The sequence below is a fragment of the Mesoplodon mirus genome, assembly GCF_964341445.2.
Source record: "Mesoplodon mirus genome assembly, chromosome: 13".
Lineage (NCBI taxonomy): Eukaryota > Metazoa > Chordata > Mammalia > Artiodactyla > Ziphiidae > Mesoplodon > Mesoplodon mirus.
This window is the reverse complement of record NC_138989.1, coordinates 6,352,289-6,379,785: the sequence shown is the minus strand read 5'-3', so window position 1 is coordinate 6,379,785 and position 27,497 is coordinate 6,352,289. Positions and strand designations below refer to the sequence as shown.

The following is a 27,497-nucleotide window of genomic DNA, read 5'->3' as shown; positions in this document are numbered from 1 at the left end:
GGCATGTGGGATCTTAGTTCTCCAACCAGGGATCGAACTCTTGCCCCCTGTACTGGGAGCACGGAGTCTTAACCACTGGACCGCCAGGGAAGTCCCTCAATATGTCTAAAACCTAGGAGACTTTGACCATTTACCAGAAGAGGCCAAATGAAACACCTGATTTCTTTTATCTTAGACAGAATTTTGTCACCAAGCAGGACTAGGGCTCATGCTCGGCTGGGCGTGTTTTTAAGCTATTGATCGGGCGTTTGGAAACAATGTGATTACTATTGTACTTAATACATATCTTTGAGACAGAATGGGACCCCCAAACATTTATCGAGGCCCATGTTAGATGCTGGGTTCTGCCGAGCTCTGGACTTGAACAAAGCCTTTGAAAACGTTGGGTTCACTAGGCAGGGAAATGGCAAAGTGAGCTGGCGACCTCTGTCCTCCACAAGCAAAGAACATCTCAGAAAATATTTCCTTCTGGCTGGCCCCCTCCCGGCCGTGTGTCAGGCTGGCTCTTCTAGAAGGTTCCTTCGGGTTGTGCCGGAATGTGACTGCTCACGGCAGCCCCCACCTCCCACGCCAGGTGGCTGAACGATTTGGACGAGCTGATGCACCGGCGCGTGAAGTTGCTGGGCGACTGCCTGCTGTGCGCAGGCTTCCTGAGCTATGAGGGCGCCTTCACGTGGGAGTTCCGGGGCGAGATGGTCAACCGGGTCTGGCAGAGCGACATCCTGGGCCGGGGGATCCCCCTGAGCCAGCCCTTCAGACTCGAGAACTTGCTCACGGACGACGTTGAGATCAGCAGGTGAGGGCGACCCCGGGCTGGGAGGACGGGGGGCATGCAGCTGACCCACCTGCATGAGACGGCAGGGAGCACTGCCTGCCTGGCTCCCTTGCCTCGGAGGCTCCCCGTCGGCTCACAGCTCGGCCAGAAGAATCCCCATTTCCCCTGTCACTGCCCCTTCCAGGTGGGGCTCCCAGGGGCTGCCCCCCGACGAGCTCTCCGTTCAGAACGGCATCCTCACCACCCGGGCCAGCCGCTTCCCCCTCTGCATCGACCCGCAGCAGCAGGCCCTCAACTGGATAAAGAAAAAAGAGGAGAAGAACAACCTGCGGGTACGGCTGCCCCCGACACCCCCCCCACACCGCTCCACATCCTCGCCCTCCTGCCGTCCTTGGGGCCCAGCCCGGTTCTCCCCGGTGTTCCCAGGCCTCCAGCAAGGCCGAGCTGAAATGCCACCACCCTGGGGCCCCAAGCAGAGCCCTCCCCTTCCTGGCCCGCCCACCCTGTTGAGTCTTGGAGGGCGGCTTGAACCACCTCGGATCTGACTCTGCCCTTTGCCTATTCATTGCCCTGTGGGTCACCTGAAGGCAAAGACGGTGCTGTGTTCGTCTTTGCGTTCCCCCTACGCAGTGCAGAGCCAAGTGGCCTTAGATGCTCGGTCACTTTCTTTTTGGAGGGCAGGGGAGGGGCTTGATTGAGAGATAATTCATCTACCATACAATCCACCCGTTTGAAGAATACAGTTCAGTAGCTTTTAGTATATTACACATCGAGTTGTGCAGCAATCACCAGGATCAATTTGTATCACCCTCCTCCAAAAATGCTGTATCCTTTAGCCATCACCACCCCCAAACCTTCCGTTTCCCCTCCTGCCCCTGACCCCCAGCCTCTGACAACCACTAATATAGTTTCTGTCTCTATAGGTCTGCCTATTCTGGACATTAAGTATGAGTGGGATTGTACAGTATGTGGCCTTTTGTGACTGGCTTCTTTCACTTAGCATAACGTTTTCAAAATACATTTTCCCTGCTTAGCGAATCCAACGTTTTCAAAGGCTTCGTTCGATTCCAGGGCTCAGCAGAACCCAGCCTCTAACATGGGCCTCGATAAATGTTTGTGGGTCCCATTCTGTCTCAAAGATATGTATCGAGTACAGTAGTAGTCACATTGTTTCCAAATGCTTAATCAACACATATTGTAGCATGTGTCAGTACTTCATTCTGTTTTATGGCGAAATAATAGTCTGTTTACCTGCGTAACAGTTGATGGACATTTGGGTTGTTTCTACTTTTTGGCTGTCACGAACAGTGCTGCTGTGAACGTTCACGTGCAAGTTTTTTGTGGGCGTGTGTTTTTAATTTTCTTGGGTGAAATTGCTGGGGCCCAGTTACCTTTTACTGAAATAATTAACAGTTCATGATTTTCCATTTTTATCTTTTCCTTGTTTTTTCTGGTCCTTGCTTCCAGGTATGTACATGCAGGTAGGGGAAGCATCCCAAGGTTGTTTGTAGGGGGAACATTCACCCCCAAAATTCACATATAACCGTAGTGGGACAAATATCATCAGTGCAGGAATATTCCTTGATGTCCCTCTTCCCTGGGCCTTCCAGAGAGTTCTGCAATTGCCAGACCTCTCCTAGCCCCCAGTCCTACTCCTATTCCCATCCTATCTCTCTCTCTCTTTTTTTTTTTTTTTTTTTTGCGGTACGCGGGCCTCTCACTGTTGTGGCCTCTCCTGTTGCGGAGCACAGGCTCCGGACGCACAGGCTCAGCAGCCATGGCTCACGGGCCCAGCTGCTCCGCGGCATGTGGGATCTTCCCGGACTGGGGCACAAACCTGCGTCCCCTGCATCGGCAGGTGGACTCTCAACCACTGCGCCACCAGGGAAGCCCCCCATCCTATCTCTTAAAGAGGGAGGGTTCAACTTATGGGGTGAGAGGCTAAGTACATCAATGTAATAAAAGAGGGTGGAGAGGAAGGGAAGAGGAGGTCCCAGGGGCTGGAACAGAGGAAGAGTTTTTACAGATGTTTTGAGAAAAAAGATACGAAAGCAGTCTTAAGGTTTGGAGGGGAGTGATTTTTTTTTTTTTTTTTTGTGGACTCTGTTTGGACCCTTTTTGAGGTCTTCTGAGACATGTGATGAGATTCTCTCCTAATCACTTTTGGCTGCTGACCTGTGTTTTTTGAACGAGAGGCTGCTCAGAGCCTGAACCTCATGGTTTATACGGGTTACATGCCCTGCTTCTCTCCCTGTTCTGTTTTCCCCTCTGCCTCCCTTCAAGGTGCTGACATGTCCCCTGCCACCTCCAAGGATTTTTGTCCCCTTGAATCTGGTGAGTGAGCTGATTTTTAGCATCTGCCTTCCCTCCCTTCCAGGTGGCTTCCTTTAATGACCCCGACTTCCTCAAGCAGCTGGAGATATCCATAAAGTACGGGACGCCTTTCCTGTTCCACGATGTGGATGAGTACATCGACCCTGTGATTGATAACGTCTTAGAAAAAAACATCAAGGTCTCCCAAGGACGGCAGTTTATCATACTGGGAGACAAGGAAGTGGACTATGATTCGAATTTCAGACTGTATCTGAACACCAAGCTGGCCAACCCCAGATATAGCCCATCCGTGTTTGGGAAAGCCATGGTGATCAATTATACTGGTAAGGACGTACAGAGCCTCAGTGCCGAACTTTAGGTGGAGACCACAGTCTGAGCTCAAGGCTCTCAAGGGACGTCACTTCATTCGGTGAATCATTCTCAGAGTCACATCTTTCATAGTCAACCAATCAGTTCTTTTTGGTTTGCTTTTTGAGGCTGCACCGTGCGGCATGCGGGATCTTAGTTCCCCGACCAGGGATCGAACCCATGCCTCCTGCATTGGGAGTTTGGAGTCTTAACCACTGGACCCCCAGGGAAGTCCCAACCAATCAGTTCTTAATGAGGAAGCAACACCAAAAGGTTTGGGGGCCTTTAGAAGGCAATGAGTTATGTGTCTTGAGATGTGCTGAGTCTGGACCACAGGGCTCAGACATTCACCCTTGGAGCGAGGTGAGACCCCTTTCTGCTGCAGCAGGAAGTTATACTGTATTTGTGTATTTAAATACACAGTATGATTTTGGATTTCCCTCTTCCTCTCAGTTGAATTCGGTCAGGAATTGAATGCCACTTCCCACATTTTCTAGGGTGGTCACACGGGTTCCTAGGTAGGTTAATCAGGTTTGGGTACGCGTTAGGAAGTTCCCTGGCGGTCCAGTGGTTAGGACTCCGCGCTTTCACTGCCAAGGGCCTGGGTGCGATCCCTGGTTGGGGAACTAAGATCCCATAAGCCGCGTGGCTTAAAAAAAAAAAGAAAAAGTTTGGGTATGAACCCAGATATCTAACGAGGGTCCCCCAAGATGTGGGAGCCCTGGATTTGACTTCAGTGCATCTTCACACTTGCTGTCCACTACTCCAGGTACCAGCATCTCTGTTTTACTCTGCCCCATAGTTTTCACCTGGGGCTTTAGAATGGCCTTGGTGGGAGAGTGAGTCCTTGTGTTCCTGGGATGCCGGGCCCACCCTCCACTTACCCCAGGCACTGCTGTGTGGGGGAGACGAGATGGTGAGCAACCTGGCAGGGGGACGCGGTGGTGAGGGCTTGCCTCGTCCCCCCACAGTCACGCTGAAAGGCCTGGAGGACCAGCTGCTGAGCGTGCTGGTGGCCTACGAGAGGCGAGAGCTGGAAGAGCAGAGGGAGCATCTCATCCAGGAGACGAGTGAGAACAAGAACCTGCTGAAGGGCTTGGAGGACTCGCTCCTGCGGGAACTGGCCACCTCCACGGGGAACATGCTGGACAATGTGGAGCTGGTGCAGACCCTGGAGGAGACCAAATCCAAAGCCGCGGAGGTATGAACTGTGTGGAAAAGTGTATCGATCCTGGCCACGGAGTCCCAGAGGTGTTCCCAGGCACCCCTGTGCACCCAGTCAGCCTCTCTTAATTGAGAGTGATAGAAAATCTGGCCCCACGTGGCTTAAGTCCAAAGGGAATTTATCGGCCTAGAAAACAGAAAAGTCGAGGGATGGCTTCAGGCAGGGCTGGATCCAGGACTCCAAGCATATCATCCAGGGCTCAGTTTCTCTCCATTTCTGGACCTTCTGCTGTGTTGGCCTCATTCTCTGCCTCCCTGTGGAGCCAAGCTCCCCTCATGGTCACAAGCTGGATCTGGCTTCATGTCCACTGAGGTTCAAGTCCCAAAGAGAAGAATGAGAATCTTTTCCTGTCACTGAAGTCACGTGCTCACCCCAAACCACTCCCACGGGCTGGGGATGCCATGTGTGGATTCTCTGGACTTCACTCACCTGATCCCCGTCTGGCCTCAGGGTTGAGCCTCACATATGAATGAAAGGAGGAAACTGTAGGTCTCTAGATCAAACTCAGGGACTGTTACTAGAAGAAGGGGGCACGGGGGCAGAGGACGTCGAGCCACAAATATCTGCCACATCTCGCGAGAGGCTGGGGGCCCTTCCTGTGAGCGCTGCATGTTTTCCTTTGCTGACGCCCTCCCCCCACTGCCCTCCGCCTTCTTACTTTCTCGCCTGTTTCGTACGTCTTCCTGGTTTCGGCTGTAAGTGGCAACGTCCGCCTCTTCTTCAGGTATCAGAGAAGCTCAAGCTGGCGGAGAAGACAGCCCTGGACATCGACAGGCTGCGGGACGGCTACCGGCCGGCCGCCCGGAGGGGAGCCATCCTGTTCTTCGTGCTGTCGGAGATGGCCCTGGTGAGCTCCATGTACCAGCACTCCCTGATCGCCTTCCTGGAGGTCTTCGGCTTGTCACTCAAGAAGTCGTTGCCTGACTCCATTCTTATGAAGCGATTAAGGAACATCATGGACACGCTGACCTTCAACATCTATAACTATGGCTGCACAGGTGAGCACCTGTTCGCACCGATTTAGGACCGATGCACTCTGTGCGCGTCTGTCCAAATTTCCTCTTCTTATAAGGACACCAGTCGGATAGCATGGGGGCCCTCCCTAACAGCCTCATTTTATTTTTTTATTTTTTTAAATTAATTTTTATTGGAGTATAATTGATTTACAATGTTGTGTTAGTTTCAGGTGTACAGCAAAGTGAATCAGTTATACATATACATACATCCACTCTTTTTTAGATTCATTACAGAGTATTGAGCAGAGATCCCGGTGCTGTACAGCAGGTTCTTACCAGTTATCTATATTATATACAGTTGTGTGTATATGTCCATCCCAATCTCCCAGTTTATCCCTCCTCCTGCCCTTTCCCCCTTGGTAACCATGAGTTTATTTTCTACATCTGTGACTCTATTTCTGTTTTGTAAATAGGTTCATTTGTACCATTTTTTTTAGATTCCACATATGAGTGATATCATATGATATTTGTCTTTCTCTGTCTGACTTACTTCACTCAGTGTGACAATCTCTAGGTCCATCCATGTCGCTGTAGGTGGCATGATTTCGTTCTTGTTTATGGCTGAGTACCCTAATCACCTCTTAGAGGCCCTGTCTCCAGCTCTGAGGTACTGGGTATTAAGGCTTCAACTTACAGATTTTGAGGGGGGCACAGCTCAAAATTGTGAAACAGGTTGAGGGCTATCCTATAGTGCTCACTTAAGTAACGAACCCTTCTAACACGTATAAGATAGAATTCAAATCACACATTTTGACTTAACATGTTTTTTTTCCTTCTGTTAAAAAAAAAAAAGAACTCTAGTGTTTTGCGTCTTCCTATCCATAAAGAGTGTGTTGATGGAATGGGCTTACTCTGCAATAGAGATTGGCCAAATCTGTCCCACCGCCTGCTTTTGTAAATAAAGTTATATTGGCACACAGCCACACCCGTTTCTATACAGATCGTCCATGGCGGCTTTCACGGTACAATGGCAGAGTTCAGTAGTTATGACAGAGACTGTTTAGTCTGCAAAGCCGAGTCGATTTACTCTCTGGCCCTTTATGGAAAGTTTGCTAATACCTCTTCTCCACTGTAAGAACTTTTGCTTTGAGTCAGGCAAATGACCAGCGCTTCATTCAGAAGGTGGCTCTGAACCTCCATCATACGGTCCTTCATCTGCTTGGGGGGGACACCCCCCTCCTCTTCCCACAAAGGCGTGGTAAGTGCCGCCTGGAGACGTGACCATTTCAGATGCGTACGAGCGAGGGTCACTGCCTGTTGCACTTGTGGGCATGACGTGTCAATTGAGCTCATAGTTTTTGCACGCAGGTGTTCACGGGCACCAAATGCAAAGACAGCTAAATGCAACTAACTGTGCAGTTGAGGTGCTTCAGTTCATTTCTCTGAAATTTAAGCATGGTGTGCATAAGAAACCCTGTGTTTAAATGCATTTGTTTTATCCAGACCCGTCTGTTGTTTCTCTTCAGGGTTGTTTGAGAGGCACAAGTTACTTTTTTCTTTCAATATGACTGTCAAGATAGAACAAGCAGAGGGGAGAGTCCCCCAGGAAGAATTAGATTTCTTCTTAAAAGGTAATGAATTTGCCTCGTTTCATGCTTCCCAACACCCTGGACCCACGTTGCACATGTGTATGAGTTTGTTCACCAAAACAAACAACAGCAGCAATTTGCCTTCCTTAAAACTTGGCTTCCAATAGCACTGCTTTAGTAAATATCTCAGTTGACAGTTCCAGCCTCAGAGATAGTTCCAGTTAACTCAGAGCAGCTAGCCTCTGCCTTAAGGCCGCCCCGAGGCTGGAGTTACGGACGGTGACAGGGGAAGCCTAACCCTCTTCTCTTTCCAGCCCCCTTTTGAGAAGTGGATTTTCCCCCAAAGTGAGGGAAGCCCAGGAATGGAGCTGCTTACTCTTCCCCGTGTGTTGGTGTCGGCTGTTTACTTCTCTTATCCTGTTGTGATTAGGAAACATTTCCCTGGAGAAAAGCAAACGGAGAAAACCCTGTGCTTGGTTGTCCGACCAGGGATGGGAAGATATCATTCTTTTATCAAAGATGTTTCCAGACAACTTTGGGACCCTTCCTGATGATGTGGAGAAACATCTGACCGTCTGGCAGGAGGTGAGCAAGTGTCCTCTTTCTCCTCCTTCCCTTCCCTGCGTGTCAGTCATCTCCACACTTGATCTGCAGCCTAACACCCTGTGAGTGTGAAGATCTGCCTCTGAGTAGCTCGTGCAGAGTGCAGCCGATGCCCTCTAACTCCCTGGATGGAATTCTCCTTTATCTAGTTCAGCTAGTTTTCTGGGAGAACTATCCATCTATCTCTCCATCTGTCTATCTATCCATTTGTCCATCCATCCATCCATCCATCCATCTGTCTGTCCATCTGCCTCTATCTGTCCATCCATTCATCCATTCAAGAAACTTTTTGAGCATCTGTGGATGGACCATGTCCCTTGATGGGCAGTGGGAATTCAACAGTCCATAAGACTCAGTCCATCCCTTCCTAAAGTTCAGAGTTTGGGGGGTAGAAAATGACAGATCTGACTAGACGTGGCCTATAGATTTCATCCCTTTACAGGGGCTCTTGGGACCTTCACATAAAAAGGGGGGCCTATATCATTTCTCAGTTGACGCCAGCATGGATGTTCTTTGCTCTTCCCAGTGGTATGACCTGGATTCACTTGAGCAGTTTCCATTCCCCCTGGGTTATGATGACAACATCACCCCTTTCCAGAAGTTGCTTATTTTGCGCTGTTTCCGTGTGGATCGGGTATATCGGGCCGTGACTGACTACGTGACTGTAACAATGGGAGAGAAGTAAGTGAGTTGTTTGTGTTTGCTTGGCCCTTTCTGTGGGGTAGAATATCTAACGTCACCCCTTCCTGGACTCACGGATGGCAGTGGGTGGCCAGCTCCAGAGAGGACTGCCTTTGAGCATGATTTGGTAGCCACTCTAGAGCAGCGCTGTTTAAGAGAAATACAATGTGAGTGACATATGTAATTTCAAGTCTTCTGGTAGCCACATTCAAAAAGAAGCAGGTGAAATTAATTTTAATAACAGTTATCATAAGCATATAAAATATAATATATTAATATATAACAATATATAATATACATATAATATTTACTAATAATAAGTAACTGTATTTAATTATTAAATGATACATATGAACTTATTTACAAAAGAGAAACAGACTCACAGACATAGAAAACCAACTTATGGTTACCAAAGGGGAAAGGAAGGGGGAGGGATATATTAGGAATTTGGGAGTAAAATATACACACTACTATATATAAAATAGATAAACAACAAGGACCTACTGTATAGCACAGGGAACTATACTCAATATTTTGTAATAACCTAGATGGGAAAAGAATCTGAAAAAGAATATATATTTATATTATAACTGAATCACTTTGCTGTATACCTGAAACTAACACAACATTGTAAATCAACTATACTTCAATAAAAAAAGTAAATTTATAAAAAAGGAAACAGTCAAAATTAATTTTAATAACAATCATCATAAGTTATATATATTAACATATCATATCTTATAATATAAATAATATGTATTAATAATTAATTATATTTAACTCAAGTATTAAAATATTATCTCAACATGTAATGGATTGAGATATTTTGCATATTTTTTTGATATTAAGTCTTTAAAATCCTATGTGAATTCACATGTACAGCGCATCTCAGTTTGGACTAGCCACACTTCAAGTGCTCAATAGCCACACGTGCCTGATGGCTCCCATATTGGTAGCTCTGGAATCGAGGGTGAAGCCAGATGGGTAACTTAGGGTGACAAACTCAAATCTGCCTCCATGGCCGGCGGGTGATGGAGAGGACCGAGCGTGGCTGGACGAGGACGTGGGCCCACAGGAGAGGTCAAGGCCTGGCCAGCAGCCCCTTAACTCCTGCTGACTGATGCCAGGTGGCGGCGGGGACCCAGATCTCTGACTCTTCAAAGGAAACTAGAAATTTGGATTTCTACATGAAATCTCCCAATCGTTATGTGCTGGCAACTAATTTTTAAAAAATCTCGAGATGCAGGCCATTCAGGACACGCCTGTGGAGCCGCCGGTGTGGGACCTCTGGGTTCAGTGCCCAGGGCACGTCCACCTGGAAGGCCGGCTTGTCAGGAGGCATGCAGCTCAGTACAGGTCTCCTGAACCCCCCAACCCAGATGTACCGGGCCGTGCAGAGAGGTCCCCATCACCCAGGAACTTATTACCATCCAGTGAACGAGATGTGTGTAAAAACTGGATTCCAAAACAAGGAAGGCTGAGCAAAGAGCCATACCAGAAGAACAGTCAGAAGGTTCTGGACACTGGGAGGAAGAGCGCTGGTCGGACTGGCCGGCCCCTGCCTGGCGCTGTCCTCCAGGGAGCGTTTTCCAGTCGTGTTTCTTTCTCCAGGTACGTGCAGCCTCCGATGATCAGCTTTGAAGCCATCTTTGAGCAGAGCACACCCAACTCGCCCATTGTGTTTATCCTGAGTCCTGGCTCTGACCCTGCCAGTGACCTTATGAAATTAGCCGAGCACAGTGGTTTTGGAGGGAACCGCCTCAAGTTCCTTGCCATGGGTCAAGGTCAAGAAAAGGTAAATTGTGGTTGGAAGGAACAAGCTGTAAATGTGGGTGAGGTCACCGTCCGTTAGGAATGAATTAACGAATGTTTGGCTTTAAGCCAAGAGTACCACCCCCCACACACGAGTGCCATGCATTTCCGGTCTACGGAGCAGTAATCAAATGTCGCAGCGATGACAGTGTGAACAGTAGTGTAGTTCTAGAGCTAACCTGCTGTGATTGCCCAGCCTGGTACCGTCGGTATGTTCTACTGTTTCCAAAGCCCTTCCACATCCAGTTTTTATCTCCCTCAGCCCTTGCAAGAGCCGCGTTTTGGATCAGGGCTGTCAGTGCCCCAGTGGCAAGGCCAACTGGTCAGGGGGCAGGTGCCACTGAGTCCGAGGTTGGAGCTCTGGGGGCTGAGGGAGGCCAATGAGTGCAGCCCAGCGGCCCCGGGTGGCCCCGGAGGAAGTCGAAAGGGCTGCTTCTCCAGAGGCTCCTCTGTAGCTCCTGGGCTGCTGGCTCCACTGTGGCTTCTGCTGCAGTGGCCAGTAGCCTCCTGGGGCTTGCAGCGGGTCTCTGGGAGAGCACAGGGTGGTGTGGCAGTGGGACGCCGACTCTTCCTTTCTGTCTCTGTCGGAGCAGGTGGCCCTCCAGCTGCTGGAGACGGCGGTGGCTCGAGGGCAGTGGCTGATGCTGCAGAACTGCCACCTCCTGGTCAAGTGGCTGAAGGACCTGGAGAAGTCGCTGGAGAGGATCACCAAGCCCCACCCCGACTTCCGCCTGTGGCTCACCACGGACCCCACCGAGGGCTTCCCCATCGGGATCCTGCAGAAGTCCTTGAAGGTCTGGCTGCAGGACAGACAGACAGCCCACGGCTCGGTTCCTTACCTCACTCCCGTTTTGCTGTGTGCGTGTGGGTGTTTAGGATAGAGTTGGGACCCCATGGACACCCCCCCGCTCCCAATTCCATTTCTCCCTCTCCTTTCAGAGGTAAGCACTGTCCAGAATAAGGTGACAATTACTGGGTGACAGGGATGACTCCCAGGCCCGTCTTTATCACTTCTGCATGTTCTCAAAACAATTTCTGGGTTAGTTTTCATGGACTTCACATTTATCCTTTTTAACTCTAATGATCGGCCCTCCCACAGCCCGCAGAACTGGAGCACTTGTGTGTGTAAGTTTCAAGGAGTTTACCTGCCCTGTTCAGTTTAGTCTCTGGGAACATTTTGGGGAATGGTTTCATCATCTCTCTCTTCCTCCAGGACAGGGAGAGGGAAAAACTTAGCTACTTCTGTTTTACATTTGAGGATCCCATGGATCAGAGGAGGTTAAAAGAACCTTCCTGGGGTCCTTTGATGAGTCAGGGCAGAGCTGGAGCAACATCTGGTTTTGAACTCATTCACGTGGGCCCTTGGGAATAGGGAAGATAGCTTTGCAAGGACGGAGGGAAAGCCAAGACGCCTGCAGTCTGCACGCTCTTCAGAGCCCTGCTCGTGGGCCTGGGGTTTCCGTCATCATCGGTCTTTGCTTCCGACAGGTTGTCACCGAGCCACCCAACGGGCTGAAACTCAACATGAGAGCGACGTACTTCAAGATCTCTCCTGAGATGCTGGACCAGTGTCCACACCCTGCTTTCAAGTCCCTGGTCTACGTGTTGGCGTTCTTCCACGCCGTGGTGCAGGAGAGGAGAAAGTTCGGGAAGATCGGGTGGAACGTGTACTACGACTTCAACGAGTCAGACTTCCAGGTGAAGAGGCGGCTACTGCCTCTCCCCGGGGACACTCCCTCCTTAGTTGTTCCTGCCCACGTTTTCAGAACATAGTCAGAACGCGAATGACTTGATGGGTTTTCGGATACCCAGGACTGTTCCTCCTCTTTTCAGGTCTGCATGGAAATCCTGAACACATACTTAACAAAAGCTTTCCAGCAGCACGACCCTCGGATCCCATGGGGCAGCCTCAAGTACCTCATCGGGGAGGTAGGAGCATCCTGGGCACCCTCTGCAGGCCCCCTGGGGTGGGCTGGGCTGGGCTGTGGCCTGGTGCCCCTGGTCCATGGCCCCTGAGCCTTCTGGGACTTCCCTCTTGCTGCTGCCCGTCAGCTGAAGGCCCCTGGGTCTCTGTAAACACCCCCCCCCCGCCCCGGTTCATCACCCTGTTACTCTTTGTCCTAAGTGAGCGACCTTCACCTGGGAGTTTGGACTCATCGCCCTGGGGACTCATGTTCCTTGCTGAGGATGCCTCAGGCATGTCACTGGAGCCCTGCTCCTGTTCAGCGGGCCTGGAGGTCCACTCTGGAGGCCACGACCTTATACAGCGCTCGTGGGAAAGCTTCCCCGGAGGCCTGTGTGTGGCTCAAACAGAGACATCACTGTTCCAAAGACAAAAGCGGCTGCTGGCTCCTCGGGTTGTTTTGTTTGCTTGTTCGCTGTGTTTTGGGGAGTTGGCCAGTTGCACACTGGCTCCCAGCATTTCATGAGGACTGCTATCACCTTGGGCTCTATGAGTCTGCACACAAGCCCTCTTGTATATAGTGGCCCAAAGGCTGTGCAAGTCAGCACGGTTTGAGCTGTACAGTGGCCGGGCAGCAGGAGTCTCACTAAGGGCGCATCTGGGCTTGACCTTGGACTATCCGCTGGGCGTGGGGCCTCAGGGCCCACCCCGTAGGTTCTGGGTCCTGGCTGGTTCTCACTCTCTGTAATGTCAGGTCATGTACGGAGGACGGGCCATCGACAGCTTTGACCGGCGTATCCTGACCATCTACATGGATGAATACCTGGGAGACTTCCTTTTCGATACTTTCCAGCCATTCCACTTCTTCCGGAACAAGGAAGTGGACTACAAAATCCCCACGGGGGATGTCAAGGAAAAATTTGTTGGTGAGATTTCTCAGCCATTAGAAAGTATGTTAAATGTTTGATTCTAAGGGAGCCCGTACATTTCAGCTGTTCTGGTTTCTGTGGTTGGCTTGATGGTTCTTCTGACCCCTTCCCTGGTGGGACTCTTTGACTGCTCGGGGGTGTTTTCTTATGCCTTTTAGCAGGGCCCAGTGGGCTCTTCCTAGCCTCAGAGCTGATGGAGTTAGTTCAGACTTCCTGTCCTGGAATGATGGTAAATATGTCAGAATCTCCCTGGAAGGGCAGAGCGGCCCCTGGGAAAGTCACTGAGCCATTTTCATAAAAGATACACGTAGAGGAAGTTCCCTGGTGGTCCAGTGGGTAAGACTCTGCACTTTCAATGCTGTGGGCCTGGGTTTGATCTCTGGTTGGGGAACTAGGATCCCGCAAGCCGCGAGGCCAGAAAAAAAAAAAAAAGATGCACACAGAACGGTATCGGGCATGGTGGTGTAGAATTCTTATTTTAAAAGCACGTCACCCTCTCAGAGGTGGAACGTAGTCTAACGTGTCTGGGGACGTCGAGGCTGTGGGCCCTCAGGAATCGGAGGTGGCACGGCGGTGTAACCGCTGTTCTCTCTCATTACAGAAGCCATTGAGGCCCTCCCTCTGGCCAACACGCCTGAAGTGTTTGGGCTTCACCTCAACGCTGAGACTGGATATTACACTCAGGCAGCTCGAGACATGTGGTCTCACCTGCTGGAGCTGCAGCCTCAGACGGGTAAAGTCCCCCGCAGAGGACTGTGCTCATTGGACTGGGGACAAAGGGCATTGGCGCAAAGCGCTGCTTCGGGTTCTGATGGCTTCCGTACTGTGGGTGCCCTTCTGAGAACCAGAAGGCACGGGAGGCCCCAGCCCTGCACTCAGGTGCCTTGCGCTCTCTAAAAAGTGTCCTGATTTCAGGGGAATGCAGCACTGGCATCAGCCGAGATGATTACATTGGCCACGTGGCCAAGGACATAGCAAACAAGATGCCCGAAGTCTTTGACTTGGACCTGGTCAGGAAGCAGCTGGGGACGGCCATCTCCCCTACCTCAGTGGTGCTCCTGCAGGAGCTGGAGCGCTTCAACAAGCTTGTCATACGGATGTCCACGTCCCTGGCTGAACTTCAGAGGGTAAGCCTGTTCCTCAAGTGCTACTTCCTGCCTCGGTGGAGTGCTCGGTTTTCCGCTCGTCTTGCCTGACTGCCCTCGATTCCATAAACAGGCCTTGGCTGGAGAAGTCGGGATGAGCAGTGAATTAGACGATGTAGCCAGGTCCCTCTTTCTCGGGCACATCCCTAGTATCTGGAGAAAGCTTGCGCCTGACACCTTAAAGTCCCTCGGAAACTGGATACCCTACTTCCTGCGGAGGTTCAGCCAGTACACGACGTGGGTGAGTGAGAGGCAGCGGCCTGCGTGCTGGTTCGAGGCTTGGCCCGGACGCCCTCAAACCACTTCCCGACCCCGTCTCCCCTCCCCAGCGGTACCTCTGTCAGGAGCTGACTGGGTGCCCTGGAAATGGTCTCGGACTCTGCAAGCATATCTGGTTTGTTTTCTTTTCTTCCTTCCCCCCTCCCTTCCTTCCTCCCTTCCTCGGGAACTTCCCTGGTGACGCAGTGGTTAAGAATCCGCCTGCCAATGCGGGGGACACGGGTTTGAGCCCTGGTCCGGGAAAATCCTACATGCCGCGGAGCAGCTAAGCCCGTGAGCCACAACTACAGAGCCTGCGCTCCAGAGCCCAGGAGCCACAACTACTGAGCCCGCGTGCCGCAACTACTGAAGCCTGCACGCCTAGAGCCCGTGCTCCCCAACAAAGAGAAGCCACCGCAAGGAAGAGTAGCCCCTGCTCGCTGCAAATAGAGAAAGCTCACGCACAGCAACGAAGACCCAACCCAGCCAAAAATAAATAAATAAAATAAATAAATATATTTTAAAAAAAGAGAAGACTTTGAAGCATACTATGCACAACTTGATTTATCGGTCTAAGAGTCTGTCTTGGCAATTGTTCCATCTAAATACATCTAGACGTCATTCCTTCTAGGCTACTGCATTTCACAGATATCCCGTATGCTTTCCCCTGATGGATATTTAGGTGGTTGACATTGTTTTTTTTGTTTTCTTTTTGGATTTTTTGTTTTGCTAGTACAAACAACATTCTGGTGCACATGCCTTTGGAGACTCATATGAGTATATTACATGGGTACAATGGAAGAGTTGGATCCGAGTGTGTGCATTTTAAATTCTGACAGCTCTTGTCAGATGGTTTTCTAGAGAACTTGGAACTACAATGTACGAGAATGATTATTTCCTCACCTCTCTGCAACATGGTGGGTGTGTTCTTAATATTTTGGATCTTTTTCTCCTTCATAGGTAAAAAATATCAACTATGTTGGTTGTGTATTTCTTTAATTATGGGGAGGCTGAGTGTATTTGACACGTTTATAGACATTTTGTGTTTTTCATCTTGATTTCATTTTTATCAAGTTCTCCACCTTTTTAAAAAAATTATTTATTTATTTATTTTTGGCTGCGTTGGGTCTTTGTTGCTGTGCGCGGGCTTTCTCTAGTTGCAGTGAGCGGGGGCTACTCTTCGTTGCGGTGCTCAGGCTTCTCCGGTGGCTTCTCTTGTCGCAGAGCATGGGCTCTAGGCACACGGGCTTCAGTAGTTGTGGCTTAGTTGCTCCGCGGCATGTGGGATCTTCCCGTGGGATCAAACCCGTGTCCCCTGCATTGGCAGGCAGATTCTTAACCACTGCGCCACCAGGGAAGCCCCTCAAGTTCTCCACCTTCTAAAATTGGTTTTTAAGAGCTCTTTGTACATCAAGGGAATTAATCCTTTTGTCTGCTGGTGTTGCAGATATTTCCCCAGCTTGCCTTGAGCTTTTTGATTTTGTGGTATTTTTTCCATAGGAAAGTTTTACATTTTAATGTAGTCAAATAGATCAGTCTTTTCTTTTATGGCTTCTGGGTTTTGTATTCCCCACTCCAAGATTCTGAAAACAGTCACTGGAGATTTGATTTGTACTTTTGTGGTTTATTTATTTTTGTTTTGTTTTTATTTTTTTGGCCTTGCTGCGCGGCATGTGGGATCCTAGTTACCCAACCAGGGATCGAACCCACGCCCCCTGCAGTGGAAGCGCCGAGTCTTCATGTGGTGTATTTTTTATATTTAAATCTTGGCTCCGCCTGGAGTTTGGCGATCCAGCTTGTTTTTCCCAGTGGGCCGCCAGTTGTCTCAACACCATCTTCCTGCCCCTAACGTGAGCTACATCTTCTGTCATCTTTGACCCTGGCATTGGATGGCAGCCCCAGGCTCTCACCAGCTGCCTTCTCTCTCCAGGTCACCGAGAGCGAGCCCAGAGTGATGTGGCTCTCGGGGCTGCACATCCCAGAATCCTACCTCACGGCCCTGGTGCAGGCCACCTGCCGGAGGAACGGCTGGCCGCTGGACCGCTCCACCTTGTTCACGCAAGTGACCAAGTTCCAAGATGCAGACGAAGTGAATGAGCAGGCAGGACAAGGTACGGCCAGCTCCCTGCGGATTCATGGCCTCTCATGTAGGGTCTCCCTTCCCAAGCCACCCTCAAAAGGGCTGAGCACAGTGTAGGCCCGGAAAGTCAGACTGCTGCAAACACTGGCCATGTTTGTGTGCTGTCCACGTGGGGCTTGACGCCTCTGAGGGTGAGTCCAGATGTTTCTTTTCCAGTTTTTCCACTGAGACGTGGGTTGATGTCAGGGGAGAGCTGAGCCACACTCGCCCAGCTTGTCTGTGGGGAATAGGCTTCTAGGTTAGAAAGAACTGGATCGCCAGGTGGCTTCCCTGGAACCCATGAGGGCCCGGGGGCATGGGAGCCAGAGGGCAGGATGGGCTAGGCGGGAGCCGTTCAATTGTGCTATAGAACGTCAAGTCCCTTAGATGCTGGTTACTGACTGTGTGAACTGCGGCTGGAAACTATGGTTTCCCGGGGGGTCGTGTCTTAGAGGACATCTCGCTGCAAGCACAAAAGCCCTCTTCAGCTAGCTTAGGGAGAGGGGGTTTATGGTGAACATTCAGGAGCGCTCAGTCCCCTTTGTAGAAGGCCAGCGAGGTCTCAGAGGGACTGGCAGTGTTGGGGTGGCCGTGGTGCCCGCTGGGGCCCGAGGCCAGTTAAGTCTGTGGGCCTTGATGCCACATTGCTGGGGAGAGGCGACCACCCCTCTTCCATGGCGCTGTGGCCATATGGAGCGTCACGGGGTCTCCAGGGTGTCCCATCTGGGCTCTACAAAAGGAGAGTGGGTGGGGTAGAAATGGCGGCCACCCCTTTTGGGAAGAGGCCGGGGCTGTGTCTGGGGAAGGAGAATCAGTTAGTTACCCTTTTGTTTGTCCATATGCGCACCTGCTAGAGCTGCCGCACGCATGGCAGAATGACACTTGCCTCCGCCTAAGTCCGGCTGTCTTCCTGGTGCCTCTAGGATGCTTTGTCTCAGGACTGTATCTAGAAGGCGCTGACTGGGATATAGAAAAAGGATGTCTGATCAAGAGCAAATCCAAGGTGCTGGTCGTCGACCTGCCCATCCTGAAGATCATCCCCGTTGAAGCCCATCGCCTCAAACTGCAGGTGAAAGGCCGCCGCCTGCCCCTCTCCCCTCTTCTCCTGACTGGAGTTAGACACCAGGTGGTTTCCAAGAGTCTTGCCTTTTAGCACAGGGGCTCTTAACCTTTCAGGGCTGGGGGAAGCCTTTGAGCCACGTCCTGGGGGAAAAATGCACGCGTGCGCATGCGTGTGTGCAGAGCCTTCCGGGGGCGGCACGGGTTCAAGGTTGGAGGCTGTGGTCCAGACCAGCTTGAGGAGCGACTCCTCCCTTCTGGTGAAATTCTGCGCGCGTTGCGTGGATCAGAAGGTAGCTACATCCAGTGTGGACGGCAGGCGCCCCTGTAGGACGGCCTGCTCTGCCAGCCGACCCCGCTTCTCATGGGTGTCAGCAGAGCCCGACACCTCGCGGGGCCCCTCCGCACCCTTAGCGCTTAGACGAGCCTTCGCCCTCCCCGGGACCCGCGCTCCCCTCTGCCCGCGCCGGCACCTCACGCCCCTTTCCTGTGCAGAACACTTTCCGGACGCCCGTCTACACCACCTCCACGAGAAGGAACGCCATGGGGGTCGGCTTGGTTTTTGAAGCCGATCTCTTTACCACGAAGCACATTTCTCACTGGGTCCTGCAAGGGGTGTGCCTCACCCTGAATTCCGATTAACCCTCTGGGAGAAGAAAACGGCCCGAGATTCTACGTCTGTGGCCGGCAACGGATGTGCTGGGAATTCGTGAAGACTCGTCATCCGCTGTCACTTCTTGGGGCCTCTCGAGGCAGGAGAGTGGTTGACGCTGATGGTTTTCTTTCATTTGAAATCAGCCATTTATATCTCTTTCCATGTAAGTTAACCTGAATGGTTTTATTTTTTCAAACTTTTAAAAAAAGGATTCTGTGGTATTCAAAAAGTAAATTCAAAAAGAGCATTTTAAGACGTGTCGAATTCGCTTTTCCTTCTTAGGGGAACCACTCACGCAAAACTGCCTGGCATGTCGATGGCACAAGTGAGAATTCTAACGTAAACTGTCAAAGCTGGTTTTTTGATAGTCCAGGTCTGTTTCGGCAGACGCCTCTCTGGAGCGAGGGCTGCGTGCTGGGGCGCGGGATAGAAGGCCGAGGCTGCTGCGCGGGGGCAGCAAGGCCCCCGTCCCTGGGCTGATGAGGCCGGAGTCACCCACACCCTTCCAGAACTCTCCAGCCCGGCTCCCCGGGCGCTGGCCTGGCAGCGTGTGGGTGAGGGTGCTGAGCCTGGTGTTTTGATTCCTGCGTGAGGCTGTGAGGGGTTGGGTGCAGACGTAGAACCTGAAGGACCGGCGGCTACCGGGCGTCCGTTCCTCCTGCGCACCTGGGGCTACTCCGGCCAGGCTCGGCCGGGGGCGCGGAGCGGCTTTACCCTGCGAGGGAGCAACGGGGCTGAGCTGAGCGCTAGCGGGACACGAGGACGAGGCCAGTCACGGGGACAACTGGCTTTTGCTAGAACCGCCGAGGCGCAGAACGTTCTAAGGGAAGGCTCAGGGCAGTGAGACACGGCAGGGGACTCGTCCTTCCGGAAGTGAACCCCACCCCGGGAGGCACCCCTGGTCGAGCCCACTGTCTGGGCAGCAGTTACTGGGGGCGAGGGGCAGAAGCGGGCGCTATTTCTTTCCCTCCCACTGTCCCCCCCCCCAGGCCCACCCTCGGGCGGTTTAATAAAAGACACAAAACAGAAAGAAGGCAGGTTTAGAAAATAAAGTTTGTTGGGATCTTGAACATTTTGGATAAAACAAAAAACAACACACATTCAGGTCGTGGCGATGAGTGACGTCATCTTATTTAGTTCCCGTGACTTAACATACATCTGCTCGGTTATCCGTGCCGCCCGCCCCCGGGGGAGGGTGCGTCGGGAGGTTACGGGGGTCTCCTGGAGGGAGCAGGGCTGCTCCGGACAGGCCGCCCTGGAAACGGGAGGGATGAGGTCAAGGTCGTTATGTGTTGCTCCGACTTTAGAATTAGGCGTGTGACTATCTGCTGTCGTTAACGTCGGGCAGCGGCGCAGCCTGCGGCCCGTGCTTTGTCCGCGAGCGCGCTGAGATTCCGCCGAGCGGGGCTGGAAGCAAGCGAGTCGGCACACAGGTGTTCGGCCGCAGCGGTTAGTAAGTACGGACTCTGCAGCAGGGACACGATCGTGTTTCGGTGTCGGTCGGAGGGCAAGGGGAGCAGGAGAATAATCTGTTGACAGGCGTGAGAACAGTTCGGCATGCATGGGAATTGCAAAAGAAAAGAAACAGGAGGTGCGCTGGGTTCTTCCTAGGAGTGATCACAGTGCCTCGAGAGCGCGGGGAAGGGTCGCGGGGGCCGTCACACAGTTCTGTCCGTCCCTGAGTGCTTCCTCGCCACCTTGCCGCCTCCGTTCACCTGGTCCACCGCCAGCGTCTCCACCTCGGGCGGGGCCTGCGCCGGGGTCACGTGGTGGATGCGGTGCGCCACGCCCACGTGCGCCTTGTGCGGCTTCTCGCGGGCGGGGCTGGGCTGCTCGCCGGCGCTGCGGTCCGAGGCGATGGGGGGGATGACGAGGGGCCGCTCCTTGACGAGGTGGACCTCGGCCGACTCCCTGGCCAGCAGGAACGGGGTGGGGTCGGGCATGGCGTCCACCGGCTCCCGCAGGAGCAGTTTCCGGCTCTCGGCCCCGAATCTGTAGACCTCCTCGAACTCCGGGTGCAGCGGGGCCGAGAGGCTCTTCTTCATGCGGCGCCGGGGCGTCTCGGGCAGCCTGTCCTTGGGCGGGGCCGGCTTGTAGCTGGCCAGCGCGGGGCTGCCGGCCGGGCCGCCGTCCGAGGTGCCGCCGGAGCTCAGGAGCTTCCTCTTGGTGGCGTGCAGCTGCGACGTCAGGTAGGCGATGGTGCCGGCGCGCTGCTCCAGCTCGCTGCTCAGCGCGCCCAGCTTGTGGCTCTTCGCCTTGAGCTCCTCCAGGTAGCGCCTCTCGCGCTCCTTGATGCTGTTCTCCAGCACGGCGACCATCGCGCTCTTTTGCTCCAGCTCCGTCAGCAGCTCGGTGTTCTCGTCCTCCTTCAGCTTCAGCTGGGCCTCCAGGTCTTCACATCTTTTCTTGAGTTCGCTGCTTCTCGAAGATCCGTCTCCTGGAAGGACAAGCCGAGGGCGCGGGGTGAGAACCCGAGGGCAGGGCGGCCAGGCCCTGGGGGGGCAGGGAGACCTTCTGTGCGGGGATCGGGGGTCTGGGCCGGCCTCCCCTCCCCACGGTGGCGGTTCCCCTGGCCAAGATGGGTGCGGTGCCCACAGGCCACACGGAGGGTGGGACCCCCGTCGCTCATGCCACCTCCGTGTCCTCTCCCTCCAGCAAAGGGTGGGAGATCAGGTGGTCTTTGAGGCCCCATCCAGCTCTCCAGCTTATTGCATAAAAGGATGTCTCCAAATTTCAAAAATGCTGACGTTAAAATGGGCAATTTCAGAGTATTAGACCTCTGCAAAGGCTTAGGATTGACCTGTTAGCAGAGCCATCTGTCTGCGCCATTCAGAGCACGGTTTGGAAAGGCAAATGTGGACTTTCTTTATGTCTAAAGCACCAAAGCTCTGAAATTGCGGAGGAGACTGGATGCCAGGCTGCCACCTCTCCCCCGACACAGGGCCCCTCTCTGCATCTCTCAGAGCACGGCATCCTTGGGCCTGAGCTCAGGCCCTACCTCGGTCCCTGGCCTGCCCCTAACACCACACAGGCCGCCCTTCGGCAGGACTCTCCCTGGCTGTGCTCGTGCCGGTGCAGGGCAGCTGAACGGGGCGGGTGGAGGTAGGAGGCCCTGGTGGTAAGGCCAGAACCAGTGTTTGTGGGTGCCTCTCAGATGAGGATGCTGGTTCAGGGATGTTAGAGAAGCTGCCGGGCAGCTCCTCTGAGAGCCGAGTCTGCGTGTGCTACTGTAAGGCAGTGCTTTCCACCACTGGGCGGGGCACCAGGCCCACCCGAGAGGCTTGCGCTCAGCCCCCCACAGGAGATGCCCCATGCCAGCTGTTACCACGAGCCCCTGATGAGGGGCCGGGTTGGTGGGCGGGTGGCCTTGGGACTCAGGGCTGAAACCACGCCTGGAGAGGATATAGGGCAAGAATGGTGTTTCTACAGAGGGGACAGGAAGTAAGGACAGCCTGATTTCGGTGACATGGATGGCAGGGGTGCGGGCTGGAGTCCCCGACTGGAGGTGGACATCCTGCTCTCCTGAACCCCTGGAGGCCCAGTTCCTGGCCTAGGGGCTGCGGAGGGGATGCCTGGTACCCCTCCCCCGTCCCCAGGCCCCTCATCCACCACACACAGGAAAAGGGGGTCCTGGCTCCCGGAAGGTACGGGTAACGCAGATGGAAAGTCAGTGCTGGATGGTGCTCTCGGGCTCAGGGGAACAGTCACGAGGACCTAGACACGTTCGTGAATAGTTACTGCTCATGTGAGGCCTGTTTAGAAAAAGTCACCTCGACTCAAATGCGGTTTCTACACTTTTAAAAGCCTCACCCTGTTCTGGGGAGCAGCTATTTGGGACAGGCCACAGAGGCGCCGGCTTCTGTGTCCTCCGCCCCAGCTGCCATCAGGCTGATAGTTTTGGGGGTCCCTGAGGATTCTGGTTTTGGGGGAGCATTTCTGGGACTAGAGTCTAGAGAATGACCTTCAGCGCTGCTCTGGGGGCCACCCATTAATGTGACCCTCGCTCAACCAGTCTGTAGAGAGCACACACTTTGTGCCAGGTCCTGTGCTAAGCTCTATGGACACAGAGGAGGCGGGACCCCGCTCCAGCTCCTCTTTCCTTCCGGTTTGAATCACATCTATTTCTTGGTTACAGAAGGGACACATACTCACTGTAAAAAATCAGAAAACCCAGAAGAACACAGAACAGGCATTCCAAGTATGTGTGTCAATCAGAAGGAAATAAAAGCGCTCACCTCTCCCACCCCACTGACAGCCCCTCGTCACACCGAGGGGTCCAAACTGCCCTCCCACCTTTTCTCAGCCCTGGTCACACGTGCAACTCCCCACAGCAAGTGTGTTTTCCTCTACGTGTGTAATTAGTGAAAACAGGTGGACCACATGTGCCTCAACAGGAAACAACACTGGCATCAGCTTTTGGGAAGGGAGTTCTTACCTGTCTGATCCGAACTTTTAAGTGTCAGCTCATACGTTAAATCTAAAAAGGAGATCATATGCATTAATTTTGTATGATTACAGTATATTTCAAAACCTTCATCAACTCTGAAAACGCACAACCGATTCGTACGATCAGCCTGTGAGTCCTGCCCGAACAGGGCAGAGTCTGGCAGCGTTAGAGGCAAGAGAACAGCAACTACCGGCGGCCACTGTCCTCACTAGGGTTCGGGGGGGGACCCTTCTTTTCCCTAATACACACGCTGCATCCACAGTCAGCGGGCAGCCTGCTCTGGGTATTACACTTGGTCATTGGTTCCAAGACGCACTGTCAATTCTAACCATTGCATTTGGATCCTTCAAGTCCTCAGTATGCTGAGAACTGGCTCTACAGCTTTACTCGGCCGGCGCATGTGGCCTTGGCAAAGAGGGTGAGGGAACGCATTCAAATGGACCCCAGCGACGACAGGGTTAGCCAGAGAGAGGGAAGAAGACCCCCTCCTCACTCACCCTGCACAGCTTTCGAGCCAGCCAGTGTGAGATGACCTCGATGACAGGTCCTGCTTTGCTCTACAGCCCTGGCAGGCCTGGGACTGTCCCCCGCCCTGGTCCCCGGGGCTCGCTGGGGCCCCCGTACCTGTGCAGTGTTGCTGCAGCCGCCTGATCTCAGCGTGCAGCCCCTTGAGCGTGCTGGCGTGCTCCCGCTGAAGGAACAAGAGGTTCTTCTGCGCGCTGTGCAGCTGGTTCTCCAGGTTTGTGGTTGCCATGCTGACATCCAGATGACCTGCGGGGGACACAGGGCTTGGTGGCTGTCCCCGACAACGAGGGTCTCGAGGTGGCGGGCCGGAAGAGGACGCCACCTGCCCTCCTTGGCTCTGCGGGCTGGGGCGCAGTGCGAGGCCCCGCTCCGGATGCAGAGGGCTCCCCGATTCCAAATCCTAGGCTCTCCATGGGCTACCCGACTTCAACAGACTGAGACCAAAATCTCTCCTGATAGATTTCCCTGAGAAGATGAAGCACTGGCTGCCTCCTCTCAGGAAAACCGGGCGCAGGGAAGTGGAATCTAGAGCTGGCAGGCCAGGAGGAGGAGGACGAGCATGGCGTTTCGGAGGGAAGCCCCCAGGACCTCACAGAGTTGAGAGCCCCCCAAATCCTTTTCTCAGGAACTTCCTGAGAACCATCTCACGGGGGCACGTGGTGGCTGCAGGCGTCTGGAGGCCGGACCCAGACCCTGCCATCCGCCATCCCCCCACCACCCCCCCCCGCCGCCGGCTTCCATCCTCCATCATCGGCCAGTCGCTCAGGGCCTTCACTGTAACTCGAGAAATGTGGCGAAGTCAGTCGGCCATTCTGTAAAAGCTGGCCCAGTAATTCAAGACGCCTTGCACGGCACTGAAAAAGGCTGAGGATGAAATGTGGATTATTTGCCTATAAATTATTCCTGTGAATACAGAGCCTCGGGTGCCTTTTTCCTAGTCTGCTGGGCCAACGAGCACCCCCAAAGGAAATACCACCTCTCAGAGGGCTTCCGGCGAGCGGGTGTGTGGCAGGGTGGCACGAGGGTCTGCTCTGGAGGTGGCAACATGCTGGGCGACACTAAGCACTCTCTGTTATCCGTAAGCCCCGTAGCTTACAGATATTTCCACCCCAGCTCTGGAGCTAAGAACGGCGCGTACCTGGGACCCAGGACTCGCGTTTTCATTCACACGAGGAGGCTGAAGAAGGAAAGTGAAGGAGTGCAGAGAATGTGCCAGACAAAGCCCGGGCGAAGGGTGCACATGGACATGTCCTGGAAGGGACATGCCTGCCGGGGGAGAAGCTGGCGAGAGACAGCTGTGACTAAGAAGACACAGAAAGCACAGTTCTGGGTGGAGGTGTTCACTGCACCTTATTACAGGAGGCGATCTGGCGAAGTGTATCTGGAGCCTTAGAATTTATCTTCCCTCTGACTTAGTGGTTCCATTTCTAGGAATCCACCAGAGGGAAATAATGACCTCTGTGTGAGAAGATGTAGCTAGGAGGACGGTCATTACAGTGCAGTTTACAGTCAGAAAAGACCGGAAACAACTCAAAATCCAGTAAGAGGGAACTGGTTGAGTAAATACAGGATCATTTCTATGGAAGGAAGATCAGATTTCCCCAGGCCTTGAGCTCTACCTAAAATCTGGCTGCAGGCCATGCCAGAGCTGAGTTTCCATCCACCAGAGCTTTCCTCAGGGGAGCTGAGAGCAGCCTTCCCACAGGAGCGAGGAAGGTTTCCGCCCCCGAATTGTCTCCCTGCTGTAGCCACAAGTCCCTCGTATGGGGCCGCCGGGCCAGGCACTAATTCTAACTGGAGCTCCACGGTGCCTGAGATCCCGACCCTGTGTGGTCAGCACGTGGCCTTGGGAGGAGGACGCTGACCTAACAAAGGAGCCAGCCCGGAGCGAGGCAAGTCCGGGGCGGGAGCTGTGTAGGGCTGCAGAGTGTCCGAAAACTGGACAGCCTCGACCTCAAACGGAGGCAAATGCAGGACCGCTTCTGGAGCTTCTGGTAGAGATGCCCACGTTTACTCAGCAAACCTGAGTCGGTCACTCTGGCAACAATTCCGTTGTCTCACCGGGAACATCAACTCCTAGGCGCTGCAATGGGCTTGGCAAGTGGCAACGCCAGAGGAGACGCCTTGTTCTCCTCTTTAGAAGGACGGACCCAAATCTGCGCTCCTGGTGGCTAATGGAATAAGCAGAGCCTGTGTTTTAGGGGTTTGCCATTGACGAGAAAGAACAATTTACATTTGATCCAGAACTTAGTGGGTCTGGAAGGGTAAAGAAAGAGCCGGGTGTACAGTCACCCCCTCGCTGCCCAGCGGCCTGGAGCATCCACCGCTGCGTCTTGGTGACCCTACTTGGAAAACAGTTCTCAAGTCCACTTGTTTTTCTCCGTCTCTACACCTAAGCCACACCACCCTCACCTGAATCGCTGCGGAATGCTCCCTCTGTCCTTTGTCGCCGCCTCGATTCCGTCCCCACATCGTAGCAGAGTGATTTTCACAGAATCTTCAGGGGCTCCCACGGCTCTGAGTGAGGCTGGTCCACATGGGCCCAGGCCTGGCCCTGTGCCTGCTGTGCTCAGCTGCTCAGTGAGCCTCCAGGGCCTTGGCTGGGCCTCGCCTCCGCACCCCGGGGTCTCGTCTTGGGCTCTTCTGCCCGGAGTGCTCCTCTCGGGTCCTCCCTTGGGCCCACTGTTCCCGTGAGCCGACGTCTGCGTGTCCTTTACTTCTCGGCCCAAGTTCACTTCCTCCCGGAAGCCCTGGCCCCCAGGCTGGACGAGGTCATGTGCTCTAAGCCTTCATGGCCTGCCCACAACTAGTTAACGGTCTCCCGCCTCCACGTGCAGACTGCAGGCTCGGTCACTGCTGTACCCCAGGCCCTTGCACGGTGCCTGGCACCCAGGAGGCCCACCGCCAGCACCTGCTAACCCAGTGGGCCCCAGCGCTGGGTTGTCCAGCGTGGGTGCGGCACCAGGGGAACTTGAGGCCTTCAGGGCTGAAGAGCCTTTGTTTCCACGAGCTTCTGGCTTAACTTACAGGCATGCTTTGCACAGAGAAAGCATGATATACTAAAACTGCAAAACAGTTTCATCCGGCACTGATGGTACAAAATGAGGTGTGGCCGAAGCCAGAAATAAATATGTGTTCTATGATCTACCATGGGGGACAGGGAGGGGAGTGGAAAGGTGGCCTCAGCAGGCACCCCAGTCCCATCACAGTTTGGTATTAAATTTTATTTGTAACAAATTTAATATGATTTAAATAAGTACTCACATTCTAACTGCCTTGGTGAGTCGGCGAGTTGAATGGCACTAAATCTGTAATTCATTAATTCACCGTCGTAACTACAGAAATAAAAGCGTGCCCTTGAAGCTTCCCATTAGCCTGGGCAGGCGGTCTGGGGAAGAAGGAACATGAGGTGAATAGAGGAGCGTGATTATATAATGTGCAAAGCCGGCAAGCGAGCTTTGACGGCCCCGTTCGGAGCCCTGACAACCAGAGGACAAGGGTTTTTCAGCCCCGTGATACTCCATTTGGAGGTTGGTCTCTCTTCTTCCACACTCTATGCTGACTTAAAAGGCCCGGAGGAGGAGATGCCATCTGGTTGTTGGATATACATGCACGAGACAGGTCCACTTAGGTCCAAGGAAACAAGTCACACCTCCAGATGGGATCCAAATTACTACAGTATTTTCTCATCAGCTCAAAAGGGTACAGAGTGTCACTGACTTCCTGAGGACGGGGAGCTGCTGCTGCTTAAAAGAAGGTGATGGTTTAATGTCTTCGCATTAGTTGCTGATGACATGGAGTCACTGCAACGACTTAGTCCTTCCCAGAAGCTGACGTGAGTGAAGCTACAGAAGCATCCTGTTCAGGCCAAGGAGACACAGCTGAGAGATGCAGATAATATGGAGGAAGGGATGGAATTCGTCCTGGGAGGCTTGATTCAGAATCTCTGGCTATGGGAGCCAGAGACATGAAGGAGCATTCACGACCCCTCCCTGAAAGGGTCAGCGTGATGGATGAAGGTAAGATGCAGGCGTCTGCCGCAGATGAATAATGCCTCCTGCTTGAGTAAAAGGCACTCGGGCCCCTTCAGCTGTGTGTCAGCCAGTAGTGCAGGGCGACACCCGTCAAGCGTGG

General features: G+C 53.2%; 2 protein-coding genes across 4 annotated transcripts in view; one reads left to right on the top strand and one right to left on the bottom strand.

Moving 5' to 3' along the window:
* Positions 1-18,638, top strand: part of DNAH10 (dynein axonemal heavy chain 10) — a 150,398-nt gene extending 131,760 nt beyond the window's left edge. For both annotated transcript variants that reach the window (XM_082640324.1, XM_082640325.1), the window contains 19 exons: positions 575-796; positions 960-1,107; positions 3,153-3,432; positions 4,429-4,658; positions 5,407-5,680; positions 7,165-7,269; positions 7,658-7,812; positions 8,357-8,511; positions 10,123-10,306; positions 10,917-11,117; positions 11,812-12,021; positions 12,157-12,252; positions 12,981-13,152; positions 13,757-13,888; positions 14,071-14,282; positions 14,374-14,541; positions 16,489-16,669; positions 17,601-17,746; positions 18,232-18,638. In XM_082640324.1, coding sequence (XP_082496450.1) covers positions 575-796; positions 960-1,107; positions 3,153-3,432; positions 4,429-4,658; positions 5,407-5,680; positions 7,165-7,269; positions 7,658-7,812; positions 8,357-8,511; positions 10,123-10,306; positions 10,917-11,117; positions 11,812-12,021; positions 12,157-12,252; positions 12,981-13,152; positions 13,757-13,888; positions 14,071-14,282; positions 14,374-14,541; positions 16,489-16,669; positions 17,601-17,746; positions 18,232-18,378 — 3,418 coding nt within the window. In that variant the 3' untranslated portion in view covers positions 18,379-18,638. The remainder of the gene's footprint in view (positions 1-574; positions 797-959; positions 1,108-3,152; positions 3,433-4,428; positions 4,659-5,406; positions 5,681-7,164; positions 7,270-7,657; positions 7,813-8,356; positions 8,512-10,122; positions 10,307-10,916; positions 11,118-11,811; positions 12,022-12,156; positions 12,253-12,980; positions 13,153-13,756; positions 13,889-14,070; positions 14,283-14,373; positions 14,542-16,488; positions 16,670-17,600; positions 17,747-18,231) is intronic.
* Positions 18,639-19,497: 859 nt separating this feature from the next.
* The window catches only part of CCDC92 (coiled-coil domain containing 92), a 30,926-nt gene continuing 22,926 nt past the window's right edge, over positions 19,498-27,497 (bottom strand). For both annotated transcript variants that reach the window (XM_082640340.1, XM_082640339.1), the window contains 3 exons: positions 23,463-23,609; positions 22,827-22,868; positions 19,498-20,828 (listed from right to left, as the gene is read on the bottom strand). In XM_082640340.1, coding sequence (XP_082496466.1) covers positions 20,050-20,828; positions 22,827-22,868; positions 23,463-23,592 — 951 coding nt within the window. In that variant the 5' untranslated portion in view covers positions 23,593-23,609 and the 3' untranslated portion in view covers positions 19,498-20,049. The remainder of the gene's footprint in view (positions 20,829-22,826; positions 22,869-23,462; positions 23,610-27,497) is intronic.